A 27,166-nucleotide genomic window follows, 5' to 3' on the forward strand; every position below is an offset into this window, starting at 1 on the left:
TATTTTCGTGGCAGCTTTCCAAGCTAGATAAGGTCTGCGGTCATAAATTCACCTTTGAAAGACTGTTTGCCAAAGCCTTTGCTGAATGTGAAGGAGAGGAATTCCCATGCGTTTAATAAAAGGGGTTTTGTCGGGACCGGGACTCTGCCTTATGCTTCTTGTGGAAGCGTAGGCCAGAACACTGCCAAGGTAAAGGACTGGCTCCTGTAGCATTTCTTGCTAGGCCTTTCCATTGAGATGAACCAATGCTTTACGTAGCGTGTATGCTGTTTTGATCACTCCATTATAAAAAAAAGAATGTGGAGACTCTAAAAAGAGTGCAGAGAAGAGCAACCAAGATGATTAGGGGACTGGAGGCTAAAACATATGAAGAACAGTTGCAGGAACTGGGCATGGCTAGATTAATGAAAATAAGGATTAGGGGAGACATGATAGCAGTCTTCCAATATCTCAGGGGTTGCCACAAAGAAAAGGGAGTCAAGCTATTCTCCAAAGTCCCTGAAGCCATGACAAGAAGCAATGACTGGAAACTAATCAAGGAGAGAAGCAACCTTGAACTAAGGAGAAATCGTCCTGATCGTGAGAACAATCAAGGCTTGATCTCAGAAGATTTAGGTACTCCACCACTGGAGGCTTTTAGGATGAGACTGGACAACCACTCGTCAGAAATGATACAGGGTTTTCCGCTTGAGCAGGGGGGTTGGGCTGGAGTATCTCTATTCCAACTCTATTATTATGCTCTGTTCTCCTGTCCTAACCACTTTGTGGAAATCTGGACTTTGTAAGATGAGGAATTGGGGAAACTAATCTATGGCGGCTCGTCTGGCAAAATGAGGTCGCCTAAGACTTAAGTCTTGAGGCCAGAGGTGGGCTCCTACCAGTTCGGACATTAGGTAGTAACTTGGCCGGCCACCCCCACCCCACCCCAGTTCTATCAGCGGTGCCATAGGCGTTGCCATCTTGTTTTTGGCTTCTGTGCATGCGTAGCAGCCATTTTTTTTTACTACTGTGCCATGTGCATAGCAGTAACAGAAGCGGAAATCCACCCTGCTTGAGGCCCTAACTCAAATTCTATAGTATTAACTTCCCAACTGCAGGTGCACAAGTCAGAGAGGTGAGAGGTAGAGAATTAAAAAATAAATAAATTTAAGAAATATATATAATTGCAGTGGGAGTTACTGTTCCTCTTAATTGGATCTGGATTTTTATCACAACCAAGCCTGAGGTACATGGTGGGAGAATATCTTGAACCTTTCTGGAAGGCTCAGGATGTGGTTGTGCGAATCAGATACAGGTGCTGTGTTCAGCACCCTACAATAGGAGTCCCCAACCCCAGGTCCAGGGCCTGGCAGGAGTCCGTGGCATGCCAGAAACTGGGCCACATAAACCAGGGAAGACTCATCCGTGGGATGCAGGCAGCATGTGAAACCACACCCCCTCAGTCCGCAGGGGGAAAAGTCTCTTCATGGAACCGGTCCCTGGTGCCCAAACGTTTGGGGGTCACTGCCCTTAGAGCAGGAGTCTCCAACCTTGACAACTTTAAGACTTGTGGACTTCAACTCCCAGAATTCCTCAGACAGGTGTGCAACTTTAAGGCTTGTGGACTTCAACTCCCAGAATTCCTCAGACAGGTGTGCAACTTTAAGGCTTGTGGACTTCAACTCCCAGAATTCCTCAGCCAATTTTGCAACTTTAAGGCTTGTGGACTTCAACTCCCAGAGTTCCTCAGACTGGTGTGCAACTTTAAGGCTTGTGGACTTCAACTCCCAGAGTTCCTTAGCTAGCTTTGCAACTTTAAGACTTGTGGACTTCAACTCCCAGAGTTCCTCAGCCGGCTTTGCCTCTTGAAGATTTCCTCCGAAGCAAAGCTGGCTGAGGAATTGTGGGAGTTGAAGTCCACAAGTCTTAAAAGTGCCCAAGGTTGGAGACCCCTTGCCCTAAGAGTATTTCATGGAAGGAGATAGTCCTGTGGAAAAGAGGTTAGACAAGCAAATTGCAACTTCCAGCAGATACGATTCAATCCACAAAACCTGATTCTCCACTTTCTCCCATGAGTTGACCTAGTTGTCAGCATTGTGGCATTTCAAGGAGAATTTGTCTTTCGGCCTTTGTAGAGCCACAGTGATAGTTATCTTTTTGGAAGGGAACTTGGTGATGAAATGAGACTGATAAAATAGGATTTTAAAGTGTGTGTTCCGGGGGGAGGGGGGAAAAATGGCCAGCTTCCCCATCTCTTCTCTCGGCATCGTTAAAAATAAAAATAAAAGAGCTGATTCTAGGTATCTTATTGTAATGCTCAATTTCTCTGCAGGGTGAAGAATTATCTCATTTACCAGGCAAGTGTTGTCCTGAATGCATTTCAAGAGGGGCTTCCTGCGTTTACAAAGACTCTACCAAAGATGTAAGTAGCTCGCTGATTTAGCACATGTAGAGTTTCCAAGGCAGATGTTGGCTAAAAAAATATATATATTTATTTTTATTTAATTTAGTTTGTTGAGCATGTACAAGATAACAGGTACAAGTGTAAACATGGAGGCGAACAAAGGAAATGAGTACTAATAAACGGGGACAGTAGGACAGGGACAGAAGGCACGCCGGTGTGCTTATTCACGCCCCCTTTACAGACCTCTTAGGAATGGGGTGAGGTCCAAGGTAGACAATTTGAGATTGAATCTATGGGGGCTTTGAGGATTTAACAACAGAGTCAGGTAGAGCATTCCAGCTCTGTTGCTGAAGTCGTATTTTCTGCAATCGAGTTTGGAGCGGTTAACCTTGAGTTTGTATCCATTGTTTGCCCGTGTATTGTTGTGGTTGAAGCCGAAGACGTTGTTGGTAGGACGTAGCAGACAATTTTGTGTACTACGCTTAGGTTCGACTGCAGGTGGCGTAGTTCCAGGTTGTCCAAGGCCAAAACCTCGAGCCTGGTGGCATCAGGGATTCTATTGTGAGCAGAGGAGTGGAGGACTCGTCTCGTGAAATACCTCTGAACTCAATTGTATTAATATCCGATGTACAATGTGCTGTTGAGTTTTGTCCAAACCAGTCGCTTAGATTTGGAAGCCATGATGTTCTTCTTCTGCCTGGGCCTCGTTATCAGCCGAGGTGGTACAGTGGTTAGGGTGCAGTACTGCAGGCCACTTCAGCTGACTGTTATCTGCAGTTCAGCGGTTCAAATCTCACCGGCTCAAGTGGTGAAACTCACTTAACAACGCTCTTGCTTAGCAACCAAAATGTTGGCTCAGAAACTCTGGCATTTGAAGCACGCAAGTCTTAAAACTGTCAAGTTACAAGACCCTTGCATCCCTAACCCTTTAGAAAAAAAAACACCCAGGGGTGTTCAAACTTGACAGCTTTAAGTCTTGTGGACTTCAACTCCCAGAATTCCTCCTCACCACTCTTCATCTTGATTATGTAAGGACAGGCGGGGTGGTGGGGTGGTGGAGCTGGAACCGGTTCTATAGAAGAGGTTAGAACTGGCAGGAACCCACCCCTGTTATGTTTCTAAAGAAGTTAATGAATCCTGCTGCATCAGTTATCTGCTTGTGCTTTCGAATTCATGCCACAAACTCTGATAATACGCTGCTCAGAAGACTGAATAATAGTCAATAGAATTGGAAAACTGTGATGTATTCCAGCCTTTATTGTTGTTGTTTTTTCTTCTCATGCAGAGTGGTGAGAAATGGAAGGAAGGCCCATGCCGTGTCTGCGAATGTTTGGACTCCAAAGTAAACTGCTATTCTCAGTCTTGTTCAACATGTCCCACAGGAAGTGTGGCTGTTGCCGTGCACGGAGAGTGCTGCCCTCAATGCAAGCCAGGTATTTGCAAAACAGCCGTTTTTTTTAATTTTTTAATTTTCAGACGCCTGGTCTTAACCCGTTTGTTCTCTTTAACTCAGAAGAGGGTCTTTACGGTTTGAAGCGCGTGGTTTAAAGGCAGGCGTGTCCCAACCTTGGCAACCTTTTGAGACCCGTGGACTTCAACTCCCAGAATTCCCCAGACAAGGATGTTTAAAGAGACACGTCCATGAGGATCCCGGAGCCTCAAAAGATGATTTCAAGGAGATGTAATCCCACTTCTTGTGATGGAATGTGAAGAAGATGGAGAAGAGGGGGGGGGGGATATTGACAGTACCGTGTTTTTCCGAAAATGCAACCTACTCTGAAAATAAGTCCTAGCTCGATTTTTACACGTGCACCCAATATACGTCCTACCCCCCCCCCAAATAAGTTGTGATTAAGACCCCGCCCACTCCAGGGTGCACAGATAAAATTTAAGCTAGGGTGGGGATGGGGGTGGGTGGAGCTGCCCTACTACAGTTGCAGCCAGGCCTCGCACCCCCCAACACCTGCCTTGCCGGCCCAGTTCTTCTGCAGCCACAAGGCCTGCAAAGCTTTGCTGAAGAACCTCTGCCGATTGATCCAGAGCTCTGTTATCAGCTGCAGAGGCCTTCGGGGAATTCAAGAAGTTCCTGAAGGCCTCTGACAGCAAAAGGGGGGCTGGGGGGTGATGTACGCAAATGAGGTTAGTCAGAATAGAATAGTATAGAATAAGGAAAGAATTGGGAAAGAATAAGGAAAGAATAGAATAGAATATGGAAAGAATAAGGAAAGAACAGAATAGAATAGAACAGAACAGAATAAGGAAAGAATAGAATAGTATAGAATAAGGAAAGAATTAGGAAAGAATAAGGAAAGAATAGAATAAGGAAAGAATAGAAGAGAATAAGGAAAGAATAGAAGAGAATAAGGAAAGAATAAGGAAAGAACATAATAGAATAGAATAGAACAGAACAGAATAGAATAAGGAAGGAATAGAATAGAATAGTATAGAATAAGGAAAGAATTAGGAAAGAATAGAATAGAATAAGGAAAGAATAAGGAAAGAATAGAATATGGAAAGAATAAGGAAAGAACACAATAGAATAGAATAGAATAGAATAGAACAGAACAGAACAGAATAAGGAAAGAATAGAATAGTATAGAATAAGGAAAGAATTAGGAAAGAATAAGGAAAGAATAGAATAGAATAAGGAAAGAATAGAAGAAAATAAGGAAAGGAAAAGAATAGAGTAAGGAAAGAATAAGGAAAGAACATAATAGAATAGAATAGAACAGAATAAGGAAAGAATAGAATAGAATAGAATAAGGAAAGAATTAGGAAAGAATAAGGAAAGAATAGAATAGAATAAGGAAAGAATAGAATAGAATAAGGAAAGAATAAGGAAAGAATAGAATAGAATAGTATAGAATAAGGAAAGAATTAGGAAAGAACAGAATGGAATAGAACAGAATAAGGAAAGAATAGAATAATATAGAATAAGGAAAGAATAAGGAAAGAAGAAGGAAAGAAGAAGGAAAGAAGAAGGAAAGAAGAAGGAAAGAAGAAGGAAAGAAGAAGGAAAGAATAGAATAGAATAAGGAAAGAATAGAATAGAATGGAATAGAATTCTTTATTGACCAAGTGTGATTGAACACACAAGGAATTTGTTTCCAGAGTAGAATTTGTTTCTCAGCATACATAAAAGCAACAAGTGATAAATCATGATCACAATCATCATAAAAATATTTTTTTAAAGTGCTTTTATTAGATAAACACTAAAAACATTGGACATAGTGCAACATTTCTGGCATAAACATTTCAGTCTAGTTCTTGAGTCTTACCACAATTACAATTGGGGCTCTAACCTGGTGGAAAAGAGGCTTGCTTCTCTCTCTCTCTCCCTCTCCCTCTCCCTCCCTCCCTCCCTCTCTCTCTCTCTGTGCAGCAAAAGCCTCCTTCTTACCTGAGCAGGTGAGTCCATCCTGCACTTCCTCACCCGGAATAAAGTTGTCTCATTTTCATGATAGGCCACTGCCACCCTGATTGTTTGACCTGCACCCGGGCGTTTGATCATTGCGATGCCTGCCGAGAGTCCTCCAAGTTTCTCCTGAACGGGCGTTGCGTCGACAGCTGTGGGGTTGGCTTCTATCCAGATGCTGGCCTTTGCGTAGGTAAGATTAGCCTCCGGCTTGCTTTGTGACATTGAAGCTTCTTGCTCTGTCGGTGATGCTGAGACATATTTCATAAGACGCCCGTGGCTTCTGGGTGTGAAAAGAAATAAAAATTATATGGAAGATTTTGTGTCTTTCTAAAATACCCTTTTTATTGCTCTGTTTCTCCTCTAAGGCAACTCCCAGCACAGGGGTGTCAAACTCGATTTCTGTTCTGACCGAGGCTTTCCAAGAGCATGAAGCAAACTCCTTGTCTCGACAAAAAACCCTTTTATTAATTGACTGTGAATTCTGCTCATTCACATCCAGCAAAGTTTTTCAAGGGAGGATTTACAGTCACAGACCTTATCTGGTTTGGAGAGCTGCCAGGCTGATCTCTGCAAAACTTGGCAAGGAGTCTCGGAGAGTCACGAACCAATTAATAGCAATAGCAATAGCAGTTAGACTTATATACCGCTTCATAGGGCTTTCAGCCCTCTCTAAGCGGTTTACAGAGTCAGGATATTGCCCCCCAACAACAATCCGGGTCCTCATTTTACCCACCTCGGAAGGATGGAAGGCTGAGTCAACCCTGAGCCGGTGAGATTTGAACAGCCGAACTGCAGAACTGCAGTCAGCTAAAGTAGCCTGCAGTGCTGCATTTAACCACTGCGCCACCTCGGCTTTTGCAGGAAACAATTAGTTCTAAGCGAACTAATTGTTTCCTGCAAACTCCACTCCCCATTCGCTCCTCTTATTTCCTCTGGGAGGGGCCATTCACCATCCACCTGTGGCCTTACTCCTAAGTCGGCCCCTGTTCTTTAGCTGTTCCCTTCGCCTGGCAACTCTGTGCATGCGCACACAGGGAACAGGCTCCAGCTGTTCTTCTGCCTCACTGATGTCTGACTCTGAAGAAAGCTGATAACTGGCATACGGCTCTGTCCCCCTCTCTGCCTCCGACACAGAGACCTTATCGGAGCCTTCCCCAGACTCCAGGACTGGCCCATCTTCCTCCCCAACCTCCTCACTGTCCGAATCTGCTGCCAGCTCTGCTGGCCGCTGACGGGCCACAACACTCATAAAAACTTGGTGGATCTGCAACAATAACTGATCGTCTGATTTCAGTTAAATCAAATCAATGTTTATTGCAGTGATAAGGCAGTTTACTGTACAACCTTCGGTATGCACTTGGCTTGTCAGCAATAAATTACCTTTTTTTAAATTGGTGCTAATACCTGGGGGATGTTTGGAATCCCTGGTTTCTGCAATATGGATCCCAAACACCTGACTTAAGAGAAAATCAAATCTGACTCAGTTTTTTTTTTTACACTCGTCTCTTTGTTTTTTTTCGTTTTTTTCTTTTCTTCCCCGCCCTGGGCAGCTTGTAAAGAGATGTGCTTGACTTGTACTAATAAATTTGGATGTACTTCCTGCCAAGCTTCGCTGCATTTGAAGAATGGCCAGTGCGTGACGTCATGCGGAGAAGGGTTTTTCCAGGGACCTCTCCAGTGCACAGGTAAGAAATACCTGTGTTATGTAATCTGAACTCTATCCATCTCTGAACGGAAAAAATGAGGCCAAGGAGAGGTTGAATGATAATGAATGAAATTTTGAACACCATTTGTCAGCTGTGACCAGGGGGGCATTTGCCCAGGTTTGCCTGGTGCACCAGTTGCGTCCCTACCTGAACCGGGAGTCTCTCACAACAGTCACTCGTGCCCTTGTGACCTCTAGGCTGGAGTACTGCAACGTGCTCTACATGGGGCTGCCCTTGAAGAGTATTCGGCGGCTTCAGCTTGTCCAGAATGCGGCCGCGCGAGCGATCGTGGGTGCGCCTCGTTTCACCCACGTAACACCTATCCTCCGCGAGCTGCACTGGCTGCCTGTTGATCACCGGATTCGCTTCAAGGTGCTAGTTGTCACCTTCAAAGCCCTTCATGGTATTGGATCTGGGTACTTGAGAGACCGCCTGCTGCCAATTACCTCCACTAGACCAATAAGATCCCACAGACTAGGCCTTCTCCGAATTCCATCAGCCGCCCAGTGCCGACTGGCGACTACCCGGAGGAGGGCCTTCTCTGTGGCTGCTCCGACCCTGTGGAACGAACTCCCCGTGGAGATTCGTACCCTCACCACCCTCCAGGCCTTCCGCACAGCCCTTAAAACCTGGCTGTTCCGACAGGCCTGGGGCTAAAGACTTGCAGCCCCACTCCGAATGGTATGATTGTTGTGTTTTTAGCTGTGTATGGTCTCTATGTTCTGTAACTTTGTTTGTTTTCCCCCCTCCCTGAATTGTGAGCCGCCATGAGTCCCCTCAGGGAAAAGGGCGGCATACAAATAAAGTAAATTCAAATTGTAGGAAAAGACCATGCAAAGGTGCACATGCTTCCTTAGTAAATTCTTAGCACGGTACTCAAGGATGGTGCTCCTATATGCCATTTGACGTAAAGGGGTTAATAGAACCAGCCTATCTCATCTTTTGCCGTTGTTGCGGGGGTGGGTTCCTCCCAGTTCTAACCTCTTCTATAGAAGAAGGTTCCACAAATCTACAGTGCCGTTTAGAACCGGTTCCAGCTCCCTCCCCCCCGCCCGTCCGCACATCATCAAGATGAAGAGAAAGAGAGGAGGAATTCTGGGAGTTGAAGTCCACAAGTCTTAAAGCTGTCAAGCTTGAACACCCCTGGGGTTTTTTTTCCCTAAAGGGTTAGGGGTGCAAGGGTCTTGTAACTTGACAGCTTTAAGGCTTGCATGCTTCAAATGCCAGAGTTCCTGAGCCAACATTTTGGTTGCTAAGCGCCAAGCCACTCCCACCCAGTCACATGGCCAGCAAGGCAATCCCACAAAGCAGGCCACACCTACAGAAGAGGTTCTAAAAAATTTTGAAACCCACCCCTGCGTTGTTATTAGTGGTGAAGTCGTGTCTGACCCATTGCAACTCCATGGAGAACGTTCCTTCAGGCCTTCCTATTCTCTACCATCCTCTGGAGTCCATTTAAACTCACGCCGACTGCTTCGGTGACTCCATCCAGTCACCTCATTCTCTGTTGTACCCTTCTTCTCTTGCCCTCAATTTCATCTGGACCTTCCTCTAAATTCTGTTTAGTTAGGATGGAATAAAACAGTGTAGTGCAATTTAGTGTAGTGTGATGTGGTGTGGTGTGGAGTGGAGTGGAGTGGAGTGGAGTGGAGTGGAGTGGAGTGGAGTGGAGTAGAGTAGAGTAGAGTAGAGTATAGAGTAGAGTCAGTGGTGGGTTTCAAAAAATTTTCGAACCTACTCTGTGGGTGTGGCCTCCTTTGTGGGAGTGGCTTGCCGGCCATGTGACGTGGTGGGAGTGGCTTGCCGGCCATGTGTTTTCTTTCTTTCTTTCTTTCTTTCTTTCTTTCTTTCTTTCTTTCTTTCTTTCTTTCTTTCTTTCTTTCTTTCTTTCTTTCTTTCTCTCTTTGTTTCTTTCTCTCTCTCTCTCTCTCTCTCTCTCTCCTTCCTTTTGTCTCTCTGTCCCTTTTTCCTTTTTTTCTTTCATCTCTCTCTCACTTTTTCTTTTTTTCTTTCTTTCTCTTTCTCTTTCTCTTTCTCTGTGTGAGTGTGTCTGTGTGCGTCAGTGGTGGGTTTCAAAATTTTTGGAACCTCTTCTGTAGGTGTGGCCTGCTTTCTGGTGGAACCTTTTCTAACCGGTTTGGTAGATTTGACGAACCGGTTCTACCGAACTGGTGCAAACTGGTAGGAACCCACCTCTGAGTAGAATAAAATAAAGTAGAGTAGAATAAAGTAGAGTAGAATAGGATAGGAATTGGAATTGGAATTGGAATTGGAATTGGAATTGGAATAGAAATAGAAATAGAAATAGAAAACTTTATTGGCCAAGTGTGATAGGCACACAAGAATTTGTCTCCAGTGCATAAACTCTCAGTGTACACATGCAAAACAACAAAGTAATAATAATAATAACAATATCAAAGTAATAATAATCATTCTAATGATACCAATAAGAGAAGATAGTGAACAGATGAGAAGGATAAAATACAGCCATACTACATGAGTAAATATACTTTGACATAAAACAATACCGTGAGAATTAGCTGTTCAGTAGAGTGATGGCAGAAGGGGGGAAAAAAATCTTTCTCTATGCCTAGTTGTTTTGGCATGCAGTGCCCTGTAGCAGAGTCCCGAGGGGATGAAAATAAAATTAATTGGTTAATTGAGATGGGGGTGGGTGGGAGTTAATTAGTACTAAGCTGATTTCCATCAAAGGAAAGAAACGTTTGAAACCCAGATCAAGTCGGTGCTAGCCTCTTCCAAATTATTCCCAAGCTATCTAGTGCTGATAAAAACCAGCCACGAGAAAAAGGGAGCCTTGGGGGGGGGGGGGAGGTGTCCCGGACCCCACCTTTCATCATTTCATTTCGCACCAGCCATTTTATCAACCTTGCTGAAAGATTAGATTGGGCCTCCTTGCATTCAAAGAGTGGACTTTCCATGGCCTTTCTCGGGGGTGACCCAAATTCTTTTGGCTTGCAATTTTGCAAAAGCTTGCAAAAGCTTGAACAGACATAACTCATTTTCACTGGAGGCTTCTGGCATCCTAAGAATGCCAAATGGGGTTCTGACGAAGGGCTAAGGTGAGAGGAGGAGGAGATAAAGAAGCAGCAGTTTAAGGCTGGACCACAACGGGAGAAAGAAAACAGACAATGCTCAAGTCAAGTCAAATTCAGATTTGCTCATTTTAATATTGGGCGTGATATCGTCCCCATGTTTGTCAGTTCCCTTTTTAATAATAATTGTATGCAACATTGCATTTAGAAAGATTAACATGTAATGCAAACTAACCAAATGAATAAAAGAAAGAAAACTGAACAATGAAAAAGCAAGGAAAGTAGAAAAAAAATAGGAATATATTAAAAAAAACAAAATATAAAGAAATGATTTCCTCCTTCATCACAACTATAAATAATTTTAGTAGCTTAACACCTTCTCCTAAAATACAACAAATAACCTTCCCATATCCCATCTATAAATAAATCCTTAAGGCCTCATCATTGTTCAGTCCTGGTAATTACAATGTAACTATTTTAACCTTGGTCAAATAAAACAGCGTTATATTCCCTTCCTTTTAACAATCTTTAATCCTTCAAGTATATAAGAAGTTGATTTCTTTTTATTTTTCCTTTGTCCCTTCTCAATTTTTTTTCCAAAACTTTAACAAGTGTCCTTTGTAAATCCAATAAAGGAAAGTTATTTAGATCAATCTCTTGGTTTATTTAAAGGTTTATCCCTTTAAATTATCATCCCAAATTGTCTGCAGACTTTTAGCTACACAATTGGGGATGAACAACGATAGACTTTTAGCCAAACAATTTGGGATAAACACCCTTGGAATGGGGTGGGAGAAGGAATGGATTTCCAGAGGGGAAAAAAATTGCAGACTACAGGAACCATTTGCACCACTCAGGTGACCCTGAAGACACAGATAAACCTCCAGGTGGCCTCAATGACCCTCTAAAAGGATGAAAATGACTAGCTGTCTGCAAGGAGTATAAATCCTTCCATTCCCCACCATCCAGTCAGAGCTGAAAGTCCAGTTGCCTCCTGAAAAAAGCACCTTTGGGATAAATGAAAGATTGTAAGTTGAAAACTACCCATAATAGGGATGGATAACCATTTTGTCATTGTGTGCCAAAAGCGCGTGCAATGCGTGCGTGACCCCCCTCCGTGTGCCTGACCCCCTGCACATGCATGCGTGACCGCCACGTGCTCCCCCTTCCCCCCACATATGCAGGACCCCCCCCCGCCCCCTGTTTTTGGGCCTAGTAGACTGCAGTCTCCTGGGAGCAAAAACGGCCCCCCTTCCCCTGTGCATGTGTGCAGCCCCCTGCACATAAGCATATGTCTCCCTCGTGTGCCCTGCCCCCCACGCAATGCGTGGCAGAGATCCAAAAATAAGCTGACGGGCAGGAGGCGTGTGCGCATTCACGTTGGAGCTGAGCTAGGGTAATGGCTCACGTGCCATAGGTTCGCCATCATGGACCTATAGCTATGATGGCGAACTCATGGCACACGTGCCACAGGTAGCACGCAGAGCCATTTGTTAGGACACACAAGGCATTGCCCTGTCAGCTCCTGCTGGCCAGCTGACTTTGGCCTTCTTTTGAGGCCGTTTTTCGCCCTCCGGAGCCTTCAGGAGATTTCCCTGAAGGCTCTGGAGAGCAAAAAACGGCCCTACGAGCAAACGGGAAGTGACTTCTGGTTTCCTCATAGGGCCGTTTTTCCCCCCACTGGAGCCTTCAGCGAAATCTCCTGAAGGCTCCGGAGGGTGAAAAACGGCCCTACAGCCAAACCAGAAGTCTGTTCCCGAACTTCCGGTTTGCTGTAGGGCCGTTTTTTTTGCCCTCCGGAGACTTCAGGGAAGCTCCTGAAGCCTCTGGAGGGTCTCCGGGGGGGGGAGGGGGAGGCTATTTTCACCCACCCCAGGTTCTTAGAAAACCTCTGGAGCCTGGGGAAGGCAAAAAAAGTGCACCAAAAGCAGGGGGGAGTCATGCGCATAGTATTATGGGTGTGGCACGCCCGTGCATGATCCCCCCTCTGTGCTCCCCCTGCTTTTGGCGGCTCCACCACAAATCCGCGGTAGACTAAAGCGCGCTCGACGAAAGCGCGTACGTGACGTCATCACAGCGCGACGAAAACGGCACGCTGTGGGCGGTAAATTTAAAATTAACGCGGAAACCTTACCCTAACCCCCCCCAAACCTAACCCTAAACCTAACCCTAAGCCTAACCCTTAACCTAACCCTAAACCTAACCCTAAACCTAACCCTTAACCTAACGCTAACCCTTAACCTAACCCTAAACCTAATCCTAACGCTTAACGTAACCCTAAACTTAACCCTAACCCTTAACCTAACCCTAACCCTAACCCTAACCCTAAACCTAACCCTTACCTTTATGTGAATCGGCTTGCTTTAATTTAATTTTAATTTTATTTATTTTTAATTTTATTTGTTGCGCTGCTGCTGATGTCACGTACGCGCTTTGATCGGGCGCGCTTTAGTGGACCGCGGTTTTGACAGGTCACGGCTTTTGGCACCCGATCCAAAAAGGGTTAGACATCACTGAGCTATAAGATAGAGCTAGGGACTTGCATGACTTCAGCAATTCTGTGTTGAATATTTTTCTCGCTTCCCACTGGTTTTACAAGTGGTACACTTCTACCTCAACATTTTCAGGTCGATTACTAAATGTTCACTGTAGAAAGAATGAGAAACGGGCTTCTCCTCCTGCCAAATCAGTCGCTCTTAGTGTCTCCTTAAAGGCTGTAATCGGGGTAGTAGAGGCAGTTACGGAGGGCTGATTGAGAAGTTACGATCCACAGAGAAACGAGCATCTTTAGGACAGCCGTCTAGCAAAAGTGGCCAGGCTTTTTCCAGGAATCTCCCTTCGGTTCAGGGAGCTTCCCTTTTAGGAAACGTTTCTTTCCCTGCCTTTGAAACCGTAATGTCAAGTATGTGAAGCACTTAGAAAATGAGAACAAGGATTCCATCTGCCGCTTCTAAGAAAATTTGCATGATGCACGAATTAACCTTCAGGATGCAAAGCCGGAGACCAGATGCCAGCTTGGCATTTGTGCACCGAACGGAAGTAACCTGAGGGGGAAATGTAGGAATGGAATGGAATGGAATGGAAAGGAATGGAAGGGAGTGGAACAGAACGGAACGGAACGGAACAGAACAGAATACATTAGAAAATAGAATAGAAAATTAGAATAGAAAATTATAATAGAAAATTAGAATAGAATAGAGTATAGAATTAGAATAGGAAATTAGAATAGAATGAAATAAAATAGAATATAGAGTAGAAAATAAGAATAAATAGAAAAGAATAGAAAATAAAATAAAATTAGAATGGAGTGGAGTAGAGCAGAACAGAATAGAATAGAAAATTAGAATGGAATGGTATGGAATGGAAATGGAAATGGAAATAGAAATAGAAATAGAAATAGAAGTAGAAATAATAGAAATAGAAATAGAAAGAATAGAATAGACTTGGAATGGAATGTAGTGGAGTGATATGGAATGGAATAGAATAGAAATAATAGAGTAGGGTAGAGTAGAGTAAAAGAGAAGAGAAGAATGGAATGAATAGAATGGAATAGAATAGAATAGGAATGGAATAGAGCAATGGAATAGAGCAATGGAATAGAGCAATGGAATAGAGCAATGGAATAGAGCAATGGAATAGAGTAGAATAGAAGAATGGAATGAATAGAATAGAATAGGAATGGAATAGAGGAATGGAATAGAGGAATGGAATAGAGGAATGGAATAGAGGAATGGAATAGAATAGAATGGAATGAATAGAATAGAAGAGGAATGGAATAGAGGAATGGAATAGAATAGAATAGAAGAATGGAATGAATAGAATGGAATGGAAATAGAAATAGAAAATTAGAATGGAATGGAGTGGTATGGAAAGGAATTGAATGGAAATAGAAATAGAATAGAATAGAATATTATAGAATAGAATAGACTTATTAGAATGGAATGTAGTGGAGTGATATGGAATGGAATAGAAATAATAGAGTAGAGTAGAAGAGAAGAGAAGAACGGAATGAATAGAATGGAATAGAATAGGAATGGAATAGAGGAATGGAAGAATGGAATGAATAGAATGGAATGGAATAGAATAGAATATTAGAATGGAATGGACACAGTCCTCCTGAGCTTTGTTTTCACTGGCAGAGGCGAAGGTCAGTCCTTCACTGTTTCCAGGGCAGCCCTGCAGGCCAGATCTAAGCATCCCACGGGCCGGATCCGGCCCACGGGCCTTGAGTTTGACACCTCTGGTGTAAGGCATGCCTCCTTCCAGTCATCCTACAGTGGGAAACAGCAACGGCTTTTATTTGATGGCTGATTTTTTCCATCTCCTTGCCTCCATATTTGTATGCGTGGGAATTTCCCCTCTGATCTTTTCTCCCGGGAGTCGCAACAGCTTGCTGGATTCTGCTTGGCTGCCCTTTCCATCACAGCAACAAAAAAGCAACAACAAAGCCGCCCCGTTTTCGGAAAGGGCTCGTAGTTCGTACGCTCCCCTTTTTCCCTACTCCGAGTTCTGCTCTGTGACTTAAGGCACAAATACCACAGCAGCAGATCAAACCAGCGGGAAGTACCGCCCAATCCTCGGATCTTGCAGGGAAACAAAAGATAATTGATCCAGCGCTCGCGTCCTTTTGAAGAAATCTGCAATTCTGGGAAATCATTATTAATTATGATCCAACGAAGAGACATTCCACCGCATTTCAGTATGTAATCAAAACTCCAGAGACTCCCCCCCCCACCCCCAATGGAAAACAGGAAGGGATATTACAGGCAACCTGGCTTTCTACAGGAATATATACAAGGCATGGGGATTTACTGTTTTGCTATTTCCTTTGATTTCTGTTAAAATATACCTGCACTTTGCTGCTAGAAAAGATATTCAAATAGCTTAAAATAGCGATGCAAAAATCATATATTCAAACTCAAATATCAAATTTGCAAACTTTTTCCTTCCTTCCTTCCTTCCTTCCTTCCTTCCTTCCTCCCTCCCTCCCTCCCTCCCTCCCCCCTTCCCAGCTTCCTTTCCCTTCTTTCCCTTTCCTTTTAATTTTCCTTTCCTTTTCCTTTTAATTTTCCTTTCCTTTCTTTTCCTCTCCTTTCCTTTTTTCTTTTAATTTTCCTTTCCTTTTCCTTTTAATTTTCCTTTCCTTTCTTTCCCTTTCCTTTTAATTTCCCTTTCCTTTTCCTTTTAATTTTCCTTTCCTTTCTTTTCCTTTCCTTTCCTTTTTTTTCTTTTAATTTTCCTTTCCTTTCTTTTCTCTCCCTTCCCTTCATGTCTTCTTCCTTTCCTTTCCTTTCCTTTTCCTTTTCCTTTTCCTTTTGATTTTCCTTTCCCTTCTCCCTCCTGTGGGTTTTCCATCCTTTCAGCAAAAGTCTGTTTGCACATTTGCGAACCGGTAGGGAAAGTAAGTGAAATACCACCCCTGCAGTAGATGGACAAATAGAAAGGGGAAAGGACACACCTGACTTATAATCACAGTATTTTTCGGACTATAAGACGCATCGGTGTATAAGATGCACCAAGATTTCGAAGAGATAAGGAAGAAAAAAAAGATTTTGTCCTCCCTGGCCCCCAGGAGCACTCTGTGGGCTTCAGCAGGGCTGGGGGAAGGCAAAAACGCACCCATTTTTGCGGAAAATGGTCCATATTTTGCAAAAACGGAGGCGTTTTTGCCTTCCCGTAGCCCAGCTGAAGCCTGCAGAGTGCTTCTGGGCGCTGGGGGAAGGCAAAAATGCACTGGTTTTTGCAAGAAACGGGCAACAAATGGGCGAAAAACAGGCCGTTTTTCACAAAAACTGAGGCGTTTTTACCTTCCCCCAGCCCCCCAGGAGCATTCTGCAGACTTCATGGGACGCCAGGGTGAGGCTTCGGGAGGCCAAAGATGGCTGTATTCGGTGTATAAGATGCACCAACATTTCCACGCTCTTAAGGGGGGAAAAGGTGTATCTTGTACTCCGAAAAATACGGTAGGTTTCCTCTTGCAAAGGAGATTCTTTTTCCATGACCTGAAGATACTTTTTGGAGTTTTCTTCAGCTGTTTTTCTCGTCCTCCCCGTCCCCCCTCCACCTCCCCCCCTGTGTTCCCACAGGCTTTCTTCTAAAATGAAGATGATTGTGCAAACCAATTTGCTATGGTCCTTTCTTCCTTGACAGATATTTCTTTAGAGAACTGTGAATTAATTAAAAAAAAGGGGAAATTGGAGATTTGTAGGGAACATTAACCGCTCAATTATTATTCATGAAGTCCACGGGTGACTTCAGCGTTGGGGTTCAAACGCGGGGAAAACTTCACATCTTCGAATTGGGCAACAGCGTGAGGCTCACGTTTTCGGGAGGGCGGGGGGTGAGTATACAGGCAGTCCTCGACTTACAACGGTTCGTTTCGTGACCGTTCAAAGTTACAACGGCACTGAAAAAAGTGACTTGCGATCTTTTTTCACACTTACGTCCGTTGCAGCATCCCCATGGTCACCTGATTTGTATTCGAATGCTTGACAAGTGGTTCACATTTATGACGGTTGCCGTGTCCCAGGGTCATGTGATTTCCCTTTGCGACCTTCTGACAAGCCGAGTCAACGTGGAAGCCAGATTCATTTAACAACCGCGTGACTCATTTAAGAACTGCAGGGATTCACTTAACCAATGAGGCGAGAAAGGTCGTAAAATGAGGCAAAACGTGCTTAACAAATTTCTCACTGAACGGCATACATTTGGGGCTCAATTGTGGTCATAAGTTGAGGACTACCTTTATTCATTCAGTATTCTTCTTGCTGGGAGATTCTTGTGAAGTCCTGCAGCTAGAACAGGGAGATTACATTTAGTTCTTGACTATCAGGGTTCCAAATAGCATCCAAAATTAAATCAGAGTCCGAGGTAAAGGATTCCTCAAAGTTCCAATTTATTAAGAGAGCCGTGTTGGCACATCTGGAAAAACCTGAATCTGAAAGCTTCCAGGTTTCCCCACCCAGTAGGAAGTTCAAGATCTTGCCCCCACACCCACAAGTCCATCACATGGTGCAATCTCCCACTGCCACGAAGACAGATTCTACCCATCCAGTTCCAGAGACAAAGATGACCTTGACTTTCTAAGAAGAATGTTGTTATGGCTACACATCACCCAACTCCACATAACCCCACCTCCCATTTTCCCACGGTAGAAAGTAGACAGTAGAAAGTGTGGCAGGCCTGAAACCTAAAAAGAAAAGACTCCTTGCAGGTCTGACAACTAACACAATTCAGCCCACAATTCTGTTGTTGAGTGAGACAATGGTTAAGTGAGATTTGCTCCATTTTACGATCTTCCTTGTTTACGGCTGTTTTTCACACTTATGACCATTGCAGTATCCCCATGGTCACATGATAAAAGGACTCTTGGCAACCGACTCACATTTATGACGGTTTGTAGTGTCCCGGAATCATTCGTTCCTCTTTTGTGACCTTCTGACTAAGTCAACGGGGAAAACAGATTCACTTAACAACCGCACGACTCATTTAAGAACTGCAGGGATTCACTTAACCAAGGAGGCGAGAAAGGTCGCAAAATGGGGCAAAACTCACTTAACAAATTTCTCACTGAACGACATCAATTTTGGGCTCAATTGTGGTCGTACGTCGAGGACTACTTGGTAGTTGTTTGTTTAGGTACATCATCCAGAATGGTGTAGTTTGAGCACAAACTCTGCAAATCAGTCAATCAATCAATCAATCAATCAATCAATCAATGTCGGCATTTGTGCAGGCATATATGTATATATCAGTCCCATAACTCTTTCCCAGCAAGCTCCTCACAGAAAGCACACCTTCTACCTCCCCTTCCTTATCCTGGGTCATTCCCTTTGTGGTCCACCCCCTGTCTCACTTTGTGACGGCGACAACATCAATAACGGCCTTTGATTTGGTTCCCAGAAACCTGCCTTTTGAAACGCTGCGCTTTGGGTAGTCCTCAACATACGACTGTAATGGAGCTTGCCTATTATGGTCGTATGTTGATGATGGTCGTAAATGCTGCAGTCATGCTGGAGGATGTGGAGGACCCTGGACAGAGTTCCGACTCAGAGCAGGGTGCAGAGAGGCTGGTTGGCCACCAGGAGGCACCTGAGCCTTGGACCAGTGGGGAGGAGACAAGGGAGAGTGAGCCAGAGGCCAAAAGTGAGTTGCTCCTGGATGCACGCCATCAAAGAGCTAATAGGCGTCAGGAACAATTACGCAATTACAGGAGGTGATTGCACTCAGCTGGTGGTCATTAGGCTCCTCTCCAGACTATAAAAAGCTACTGGTGCACACGCCCCTCTTTGCAGAAGTCAACGCAGGATTGAATGTCGGAGGATATTACTGTGAGCTTAGCAGGCTGGATTGCTGCCAAGCCTTATCTGTGTTTATTGCTGCCTGAGTTTGTCTGAGTTGCTGCCAAGGTCCTTATCTGTTTGTTCTGCTTGGCTTTCAACCACTGAGGTTTTGGTGTCTTGCTATTAAAGTACATTCCAGTTAAGCTTGTCTCGGCATTCGTTACTGGACGGAGGAGGGGGTCAGAACAGTTATCTATTTTTAAAAAAAACTGGGTATGTTCTCCTTAGGCATCGACTTTATGACATTTTGTAACTTTAAAAAAAAAACGTCATTTACGCCCATTAATGCAGATTTAGAAACTTGTTTGCCATTTGATAGATCTGCGTTTTATGCCACACATAAATCATTTCTGCCTTCCTTCTGGCTTTATTTCTCTGTTGGCTTCTGTTAAGTTTGTTATTGGATTTCTATTGGTTTTGCTCTTCATGCATTTTGCTTTTTTTTAACCTCTTTTTTTTGTGTTTCTTTCTGTAAAGCAAATAAATAAACGCCTTTAGAAATATAGCCGAGGTTAGATGGTGCAGGGAATTAATAGCTTTCCCGGTTGCAACCCCAGCTAATCACCACTTCTGCTAAGAATCCTGCTTTTAAAGCATAGAGGTATTTCATCGGAGAATTTGGTGTGTCTTCGCCAGCTGATCTTACTACCTTTCTCTCTCTCTCTCTCTCTCTCTCTTTTTTTTTTGCAACTTGTGTAACGATCACCCTGGAGGCCGCTCCGATTTCAGACACTGCCTGGGCTGAAATCTGCTTAGCTTTAATAAACAGCAAGATTTGACACACACACACATACACACCCTCCAGACTTATAAAATGATAAGTTGTGCAGAATTGGCACAAGGAGCCACGTTCCGCTTTGACCCGACTTTCACGATTTATTGTTAAGAGACTAGCCAGAAGGTAAACTACGAGATGACTGATCCTGGTTATAAATTGCAAATTTGGGATTTCCCTCCCTAGTCTTGCGAATTTATATCGGTGGGTACGCATCCCTCGCCCACACGCCCAAGTCAGGGTTAGATCTTTGGCTCCCTTGTGGCAAGCCGATACGTGCCTGGCTGTGGGATTAAAAATAAAGTTTAGAACATTGGGGTATAATTATTTCAAAACAAAACAATATCTAAAAAAAGCTCTGATGTAAATTCTGGCAGCGCGGGACTTAACATGCCACAATCATTACAAGCGCCATAAATAAAATTTCCTTGTTCCCCATGACTCCCCCGCTGCTTTCTAAATATGGCCTGCAATCTGTAGTCTTCCCTTTATTTCAAGGAGTGGCATTCAGCAGGAGTTACGGTATTAACCTTTCCAGGGAATGCAAAGCTATCCCTTGGCCCTTTTGGTATATTCAGAGTCACTCTTCCATCCCTCCTGGGCTTGAGTGCCTGAAGGATGGATTTGGGCCAGCTGATCTTTGGTTGACCCATAAACCTATTTTTAAAAAACGGGGGTGTTTAGCATGTCTTTAGCCAAGAGGGCATTAAACACCCACAATGCCTGTGCTCTATATGGAGGCAGAAAATTAAAAGATCTTTCTTTCTTTCTTTCTCTTTCTTTCTTTCTTTCTTTCTTTCTTTCTTTTCCTCCCTCCCTCCCTCCCTCCCTTCCCTTTCTTTCTCTTTCTTTCCCTATCTTGCTCTGACTCTCTCTCTCTCTCTCTTTCTTTCTTTCTTTCTTTCTTTCTTTCTTTTTCTTTTCCTCGCTCCCTCCCTCCCTTCCCTTTCTTTCTCTTTCTTTCCCTATCTTGCTCTGACTCACTCTCTCTCTCTTTCTTTCTTTCTTTCTTTCTTTCTTTCTTTCTTTCTTTCTTTCTTTTCCTTGCTCCCTCCCTCCCTTCCCTTTCTTTCTCTTTCTTTCCCTATCTTGCTCTGACTCTCTCTTTCTTTCTTTCTTTCTTTCTTTCTTTCTTTCTTTCTTTCTTTCTTTCTTTCTTTTTCTTTTCCTCGCTCTCTCTCCCTTCCCTTTCTTTCTCTTTCTTTCCCTATCTTGCTCTGACTCTCTCTCTCTCTCTCTCTTTCTTTCTTTCTTTTCCTTGCTCCCTCCCTCCCTTCCCTTTCTTTCTCTTTCTTTCCCTCTCTCTCTCTTTCTTCCCTCCCTCCCCCTTTCTCTCTCTCTTTTTCTTCCTTTCTTCCTCCCTTCTCTCTCTCTCTTTCTTTCCCTCCCTCCCTCCCTGCTGCCTGCCCTTCCTGCCTACCTGCCTGCAAAACTAATTTATTTAGTAGCATCACTTTCATGTACAGGTAGGCCTCATTTAGCAACTGACTTGCTTAGTGACAGTCTGCAAATAAAGATGATGATAAGAAAGTAACTTTAACTTCCTGCGTTTACAAGTTTAGCAAGCCTGTGTAAAGCAAAGCAAAGTTGTAGGATCATAAGCACAGCTGTGGTTTCCCTCCCTCCCTCCTTCCCTTCCTTCCTTCCTTCCTTCCTTCCTTCCTTCCTTCCTTCCTTCCTTCCTTCCTTCCTTCCACCACCCATCTCACTCATGGTGATTCCAGGCAGCTTACAAAAATAAAACCCCAATACCACCCTCCCACCACTCCCCCACCCATCTTCTAGTTTAACCTCTGCTCAGGAAGAAACCACACACCCTTTCAGATAAATGGTTGCCCAACATCATCCTAAAGACTTCCAGTGTTGGAGCATTCACAACTTCTGGAGGCAAGTTGTTCCACTGGTTAATTGTTCTCACGGTCAGGAAATTTTTCCTCAGTTCTAAGTTGCTTTTCTCCTCGGTTAGTTTCCACCCATTGCTTCTTGTCCTGCCCTCAGGTGCTTTGGACAATAGCTTGACTCCTTTCTTTCTTTCTTTCTTTCTTTCTTTCTTTCTTTCTTTCTTTCTTTCTTTCTTTCTTTCTTTCTTTCTTTCTTTTCCTCACTCACTCCCTCCCTTCCCTTTCTTTCTCTTTCTTTCCCTCTCTCTCTCTTTCTTCCCTCCCTCCCTCCCTCTCCCTTTCTCTCTTTCTTTTTCTTCCTTCCTTCCTTCCTTCTCTTTCTCTTTCTTTCCCTTCCTCCCTTCCTGCCTGCCTGCCTGCCAAACTAATTTATTTAACAGCATCACTTCCATGGAGCTGTACAGGTAGGCCTCATTTAGCAACTGATTTGCTTAGCAACAGCCTGCAAATAAAGATGATGATAAGAAAGTAACTTTACCTTCCTGCGTTTACAAGTTTTGCAAGTCTGTGTAAAGCAAAGCAAAATTGTAGGATAATAAGCACAGCTGTGGTTTCCCTCCCTCCCTCCCTCCCTCCCTCCCTTCCTTCCTTCCTTCCTTCCTTCCTTCCACCACCCATCTCACTCATGGTGACTCCAGGCAGCTTACAAAAATAATTGAATTTTGAATTTGAATTGAATTTTATTATTTGTATGCTGCCCTTCTCCGGGAGGGACTCAGTACCCTCCCACCCTCCCACCACTCCCTCCCACCACTCCCCCACCCATCTTCTAGTTTAACCTCTGCTCAGGAAGAAACCACACACCCTTTCAGATAAATGGTTGCCCAACATCTTCTTAAAGACTTCCAGTGTTGGGGAATTCATAACTTCTGGAGGCAAATTCTGCTCCACTGATTCATTGTTCTCACTGTCAGGAAATCCCTCCTCGGTTCTAAGTTGCTTCTCTCCTTGGTTAGTTTCCACCCATTGCTTCTTGTCCTGCCCTCGGGTGCCTTGGAGAATAGCTTGACTCCCTCTTCATGGTGAGATCGTGGAAGACTGCTCTCCTGTCGCCCCCTCCTGCTTCCTTCAAAGGATGCCTCTTCCCGATCCGAAGCTCCCTTCTCCTTGTTTTCCTCTCCTCTCTCCCCCTTCATCTATCTAGGTGGTCTTTGAGCATGAAGAAGAATTGGTACCTGCTGAGTGCAGTAAAGGAGCTGCTCTAATTGACTTGGAAATGTTTTCCTTTTGCCTCCAGCTTGTCACGAATCCTGCGCTACGTGCCGCGGTCCGACGGCAAGCAACTGCTCCACCTGCCGAGACCCATCCCTCGTCTTACTGGAAGGCACCTGCGTGGCTAATTGCGGGCCGCGGTTCTACGTTACGGATGGAGTTTGCAGAGGTAACAGCTACCCCCACCGTGCCGTTCTTTTTCATTCCCTTTTTAGCAAGGACAACTGTTGAGATCCAGGCAGCTGTTTAGCTGGAGCACTGGTGGGTTCCGGGTGGTACAGCCCGGTACGGACATAGGAGAACATAGCCAGGAGCAGCGGTTACCGTACCGGTACGGTGGCTCGTTTGGCCCGCCCGTCCGCCCGCCCGCCCACGTTCTATGGCTGTTTATAATGCGACCGGCCAATTGTGCACAGCGTGTGGCGCCTATGCAACTAATGCCCAGCAGCTGGGTGTCACAGGGTGCTGACGTACGCATGGGTGCGCAGCGCATGTGCCCGACCAGGACGCCCGGCCCCGTGAGCAGCGCACCGGTTGTGATGTCACCCGGAATCCACCACTGGGCTGGAGGGTAATACTTAGGGAGGGTGTGGAAGCTTCCCCACCACCACCACCACCGTCCATTCCTGGTGAGAGTACAGGGTAGTCCTCTACTTACAACGGCAATTGAGTTCCGTTGTTAAGTGAGTCCCGGATCCGGGTCACAAATCCCCCGTTTCAAGTTAGGTCGTCACTTTGAATGGTTGCTAAGCAACCGGTCACAAGTCAAGGACCTGTATAGTGCTCACTTACAAGAAGGTCCAGAAGGAAGACATTGTATACAGGTAGTCCTTGACTTACAACCACAGTTGAGCCCCAAATTCCCTAAGAGAGACCATTGTTCAGTGTGTTCTGCCCCATTTTGGGACCTTTTTTGCCACCGTTGTTAAGTGAATCACTGCAGTTAAATTAGTTAGTAAGTTGGTTGTTCAGTGAATCCGGATTTCCCATTGACTTTGCTTGTCAGAACGTCGCCCCCCAAAAAAGGGAGATCGCATGACCTCGGGAGACAGCAATGGTCATAACTATGAGCCAGTTGCCAAGCATGTGTCCATCAGGATGCCGGAAAGGTCATAAGTGTGAAAAATGGTCATAATATGTCACATTTTCAGTGCCGTTGTAACTTTGAACGGTCACTAAACCGTTGTAAGTTCGAGGACTATCTGTAGGTGTGCATGGAAGTGCCCATGGGAGGGAGAAAGCAAAAAATGCACAAAAGAGCAGAGGTGGCACAATGGTGAGAGTGCAGTACTGCAGGCTACTTCTGCTGCCTGCCGGCTGCCTGCAATTTGGCAGGTCGAATATCACCAGGCTCAAGGTTGACTCAGCCTTCTGTCCTTCCGAGATGGGTAAAATGAGGACCCCGATTGTTGGGGGCAAGTGGCTGACTCTGTAAACCGCTTAGAGAAGGCTGTAAAAGCACTGCGAAGCGGTATATAACTCTAAGTGCTATTGCTATTCCTTCCTTCCTTCCTTCCCTCCCTCCCTCCCTCCCTCCCTCCCTCCCTCCTTCCTTCCTTCCTTCCTTCCTTCCTCTCTCTCTTAATTCCCTTTCTCACTCTCCCTCCTGGTGGCACAGTGGTTAGAAAGCAGTATTGCAGTTTAAGTCTGCCTACTACCAGCAGTTCGATCCTGACTGGCTCAAGGTTGACTCAGCCTTCCCTCCTTCCGAGGTGGGTAAAATGAGGAGCCAGATTGTTGGGGGCTAAGAGGCTGACTCTGTAAACCGCTTAGAGAGGGCTGTAAAAGTACTATGAAGCGGTATATAAGTCTAAGTGCTATTGCTATTCCTTCCTTCCTTCCTTCTTTCCTTCCTCCCTCCCTCCCTCCCTCCCTCTCTCCCTCCTACTATGAAGCGGTATATAAGTCTAAGTGCTATTGCTATTCCTTCCTTCCTCCCTCCCTCCCTCCCTCCCTTCCTCTCTTAATTCCCTTTCTCACTCTCCCTCCTGGTGGCACAGTGGTTAGAAAGCAGTATTGCAGTTTAAGTCTGCCTACTACCAGCAGTTCGATCCTGACTGGCTCAAGGTTGACTCAGCCTTCCCTCCTTCCAAGGTGGGTAAAATGAGGACCCCGATTGTTGGGGGCTAAGAGGCTGACTCTGTAAACCGCTTCGAGAAGGCTATAAAAGCACTGCGAAGCGGTATATAAATCTAAGTGCTATTGCTATTGCTAAAATGTATGAAAGCACCTTTCTTTTTGAAGAGTTTTTCATAGAGGCCATCCGATCTTTTCAAACAGACTCGCCCATTTCTCAGTTTGCCTCAGGGGTGAGGCATTCCTTTAAATTCATAGTCCCTCTTCTGAGGGGTGGGGGGGACTTTGTTTGCCCAGATGGTAAACACAATATTATCCGGAGTTAAGGGTGGGTTTATCAGCAGAAGAGAGCCACACCTGCCAGCATAAATATTTGGTGTTCAACGCCACTCCTTTTTCAAGCCCTCTTGGGGAATTTTAATAAGAGGAAGAGTCATTGTAAGGGCGGGGGGGGGGAGGACTCACCCTCATACAGCATTAATGAAAGGATAAATGGTTCCCCCCCCCAGGCATTTTACTGTTACCTAGTACAGGTAGTAAAGGTTTCATTTCATTTATTTCATTTATTATATTTATATGGCGGTTGGCAGTTCAACAGTTCGAATCCCTAGTGCCATGTAATGGAGTGAGTTCCCGTGGCTTGTCCCAGCTTCTGCCAACCTAGCAGTTCGAAAGCACGTAAAAAATGCAAGTAGAAAAATAGGAACCACATTTGGTGGGAAGGTAACAGCGTTCCCTGCGCCTTCAGCGTTGAGTCGTGCCGGCCACACGACCACGGATACGTCTTTGGACAGCGCTGGCTCTTCGGCTTTGAAACGGAGATGAGCACCGCCCCCTAGAGTCAGGAACAACCAGGATAGATGTAGGAACCTTTTACCTTTACCTGTGTCTAATCGGATTCTCCTCTTTCCCAGCTTGCCGCGAAGGTTGTGACAGGTGTTACCTGGAGCAGCTGAGATGTTTGTCCTGTGCTTCCGGCCGAGTTCTGCTGGGTGGCAACTGCCTATCAGAATGTCCCTACGGCTACTACGCGGATGGTTCCCGCACATGCAGAGGTAAGAATCTTGGGAATGCTTTGAAAGTAGGTTTTGGAGGGCTGGGCTTTTGTTTAACAGATTAACAGACTTGGAAGGGACCTTGTAGATCATCTAGTCCAGTGGTTTTCAACCTGTGGGTCAGGACCCCTTCGGGGGTATAATGACCCTTTCACAGGTGTCACCTAAGACCATCGGAAAACACATATTTTCGATGATCTTAGGAACTGAGACGCCAATTTTATGGTTGGGGTTCACCACAACATGAGGAACTGTATTCAAGGGTCGTGGCATTGGGAAGGTTGAGAACCACTGATCTACTCCAACCCCCACCACCCAAGGAGGAGACCCTTTAGCATTTCTGACAAATGGCAGTCCAATCTCTTCATGAAAGCCTCCGGTATGAGGTTCTCACGACTTCTGAGTTGGCTCAGGGGTCCCCTTTTGCGACTTTCTGACACGCAAAGTCTGGCTAACCTAACCACGGTAGCGATTCCCTTAACAACGGTGAAGCCAGCAAGGCCGTAAAATGGGGCGAAATGTACTGAACAAGAGTCTCACTTAGCAACAGGCGTGTTGGGCTCAAGTGTGGCCATAAGTCGAGGACTACCTGTATCGGTACGTGCGCTCATACCAGAGGTGGGTTCCTACCAGTTCGCACCTATTCGGTAGAACCGGTTCGTCAAATCTACCGAACCGCTTAGAAGAGGTTACACCAGTGGACCCGGAAAGCAGGCCACACCTACAGAAGAGCTTCCAAACATTTTTGAAACCCACCACTGGTCCTTGGATATGATTATTCTACACTATCATGCTCATATTTATAAAACTCAGAGCCTCTGTGAAAGGGAAGGATGACTACTGCGTTTGTGGTGCAATCAGAACATTGCGTGTGTTGAAGTTGTTTTAAGGCAAACCAAAGATGCCTTTTAAAAAACAAGTTCACATCCTATTCTTATGCATGCCGGTGCTGTGTGTGAGGTAATTTAAGGTGGTTCTGACAAGTGTCGTCGGCATCTTCATATCCGGTCACATGGGCGGCAAGCCACTCCCATCAGGTCACATGGGCGGCAAGCCACTCCCATCAGGTCACATGGGCGGCAAGCCACTTCCACAAAGGAGGCCACACCCACAGAGTAGGTTCGAAGAATTTTTGAAGCCCACCACTGGCTCGTACGCACTGTATGTGAGCAAATCAGTGCGTGCAGTTAATAGCTTCATGCTTCGTTGTATGAAAACTCTACATAGTAATCAATGTTTTTAGGC

At 45.0% G+C, this 27,166-nt stretch overlaps 1 protein-coding gene across 1 annotated transcript in view; it reads left to right on the forward strand.

The window, feature by feature from the left end:
- The window catches only part of FRAS1 (Fraser extracellular matrix complex subunit 1), a 279,515-nt gene that overhangs the window by 59,244 nt on the left and 193,105 nt on the right, over positions 1 to 27,166 (forward strand). Inside the window, exons 10-15 of the mRNA XM_087723886.1 lie at positions 2,312 to 2,401; positions 3,669 to 3,816; positions 5,848 to 5,991; positions 7,352 to 7,486; positions 22,816 to 22,959; positions 25,781 to 25,921. Of these exons, the coding sequence (XP_087580012.1) occupies positions 2,312 to 2,401; positions 3,669 to 3,816; positions 5,848 to 5,991; positions 7,352 to 7,486; positions 22,816 to 22,959; positions 25,781 to 25,921 (802 nt within the window). The remainder of the gene's footprint in view (positions 1 to 2,311; positions 2,402 to 3,668; positions 3,817 to 5,847; positions 5,992 to 7,351; positions 7,487 to 22,815; positions 22,960 to 25,780; positions 25,922 to 27,166) is intronic.

The sequence above is a fragment of the Thamnophis sirtalis genome, unplaced genomic scaffold, assembly GCF_051295495.1.
Source record: "Thamnophis sirtalis isolate CommonGarterSnake01/CBP01778 unplaced genomic scaffold, rThaSir2_p1.2 scaffold_10, whole genome shotgun sequence".
In the NCBI taxonomy this organism is placed as follows: domain Eukaryota; kingdom Metazoa; phylum Chordata; class Lepidosauria; order Squamata; family Natricidae; genus Thamnophis; species Thamnophis sirtalis.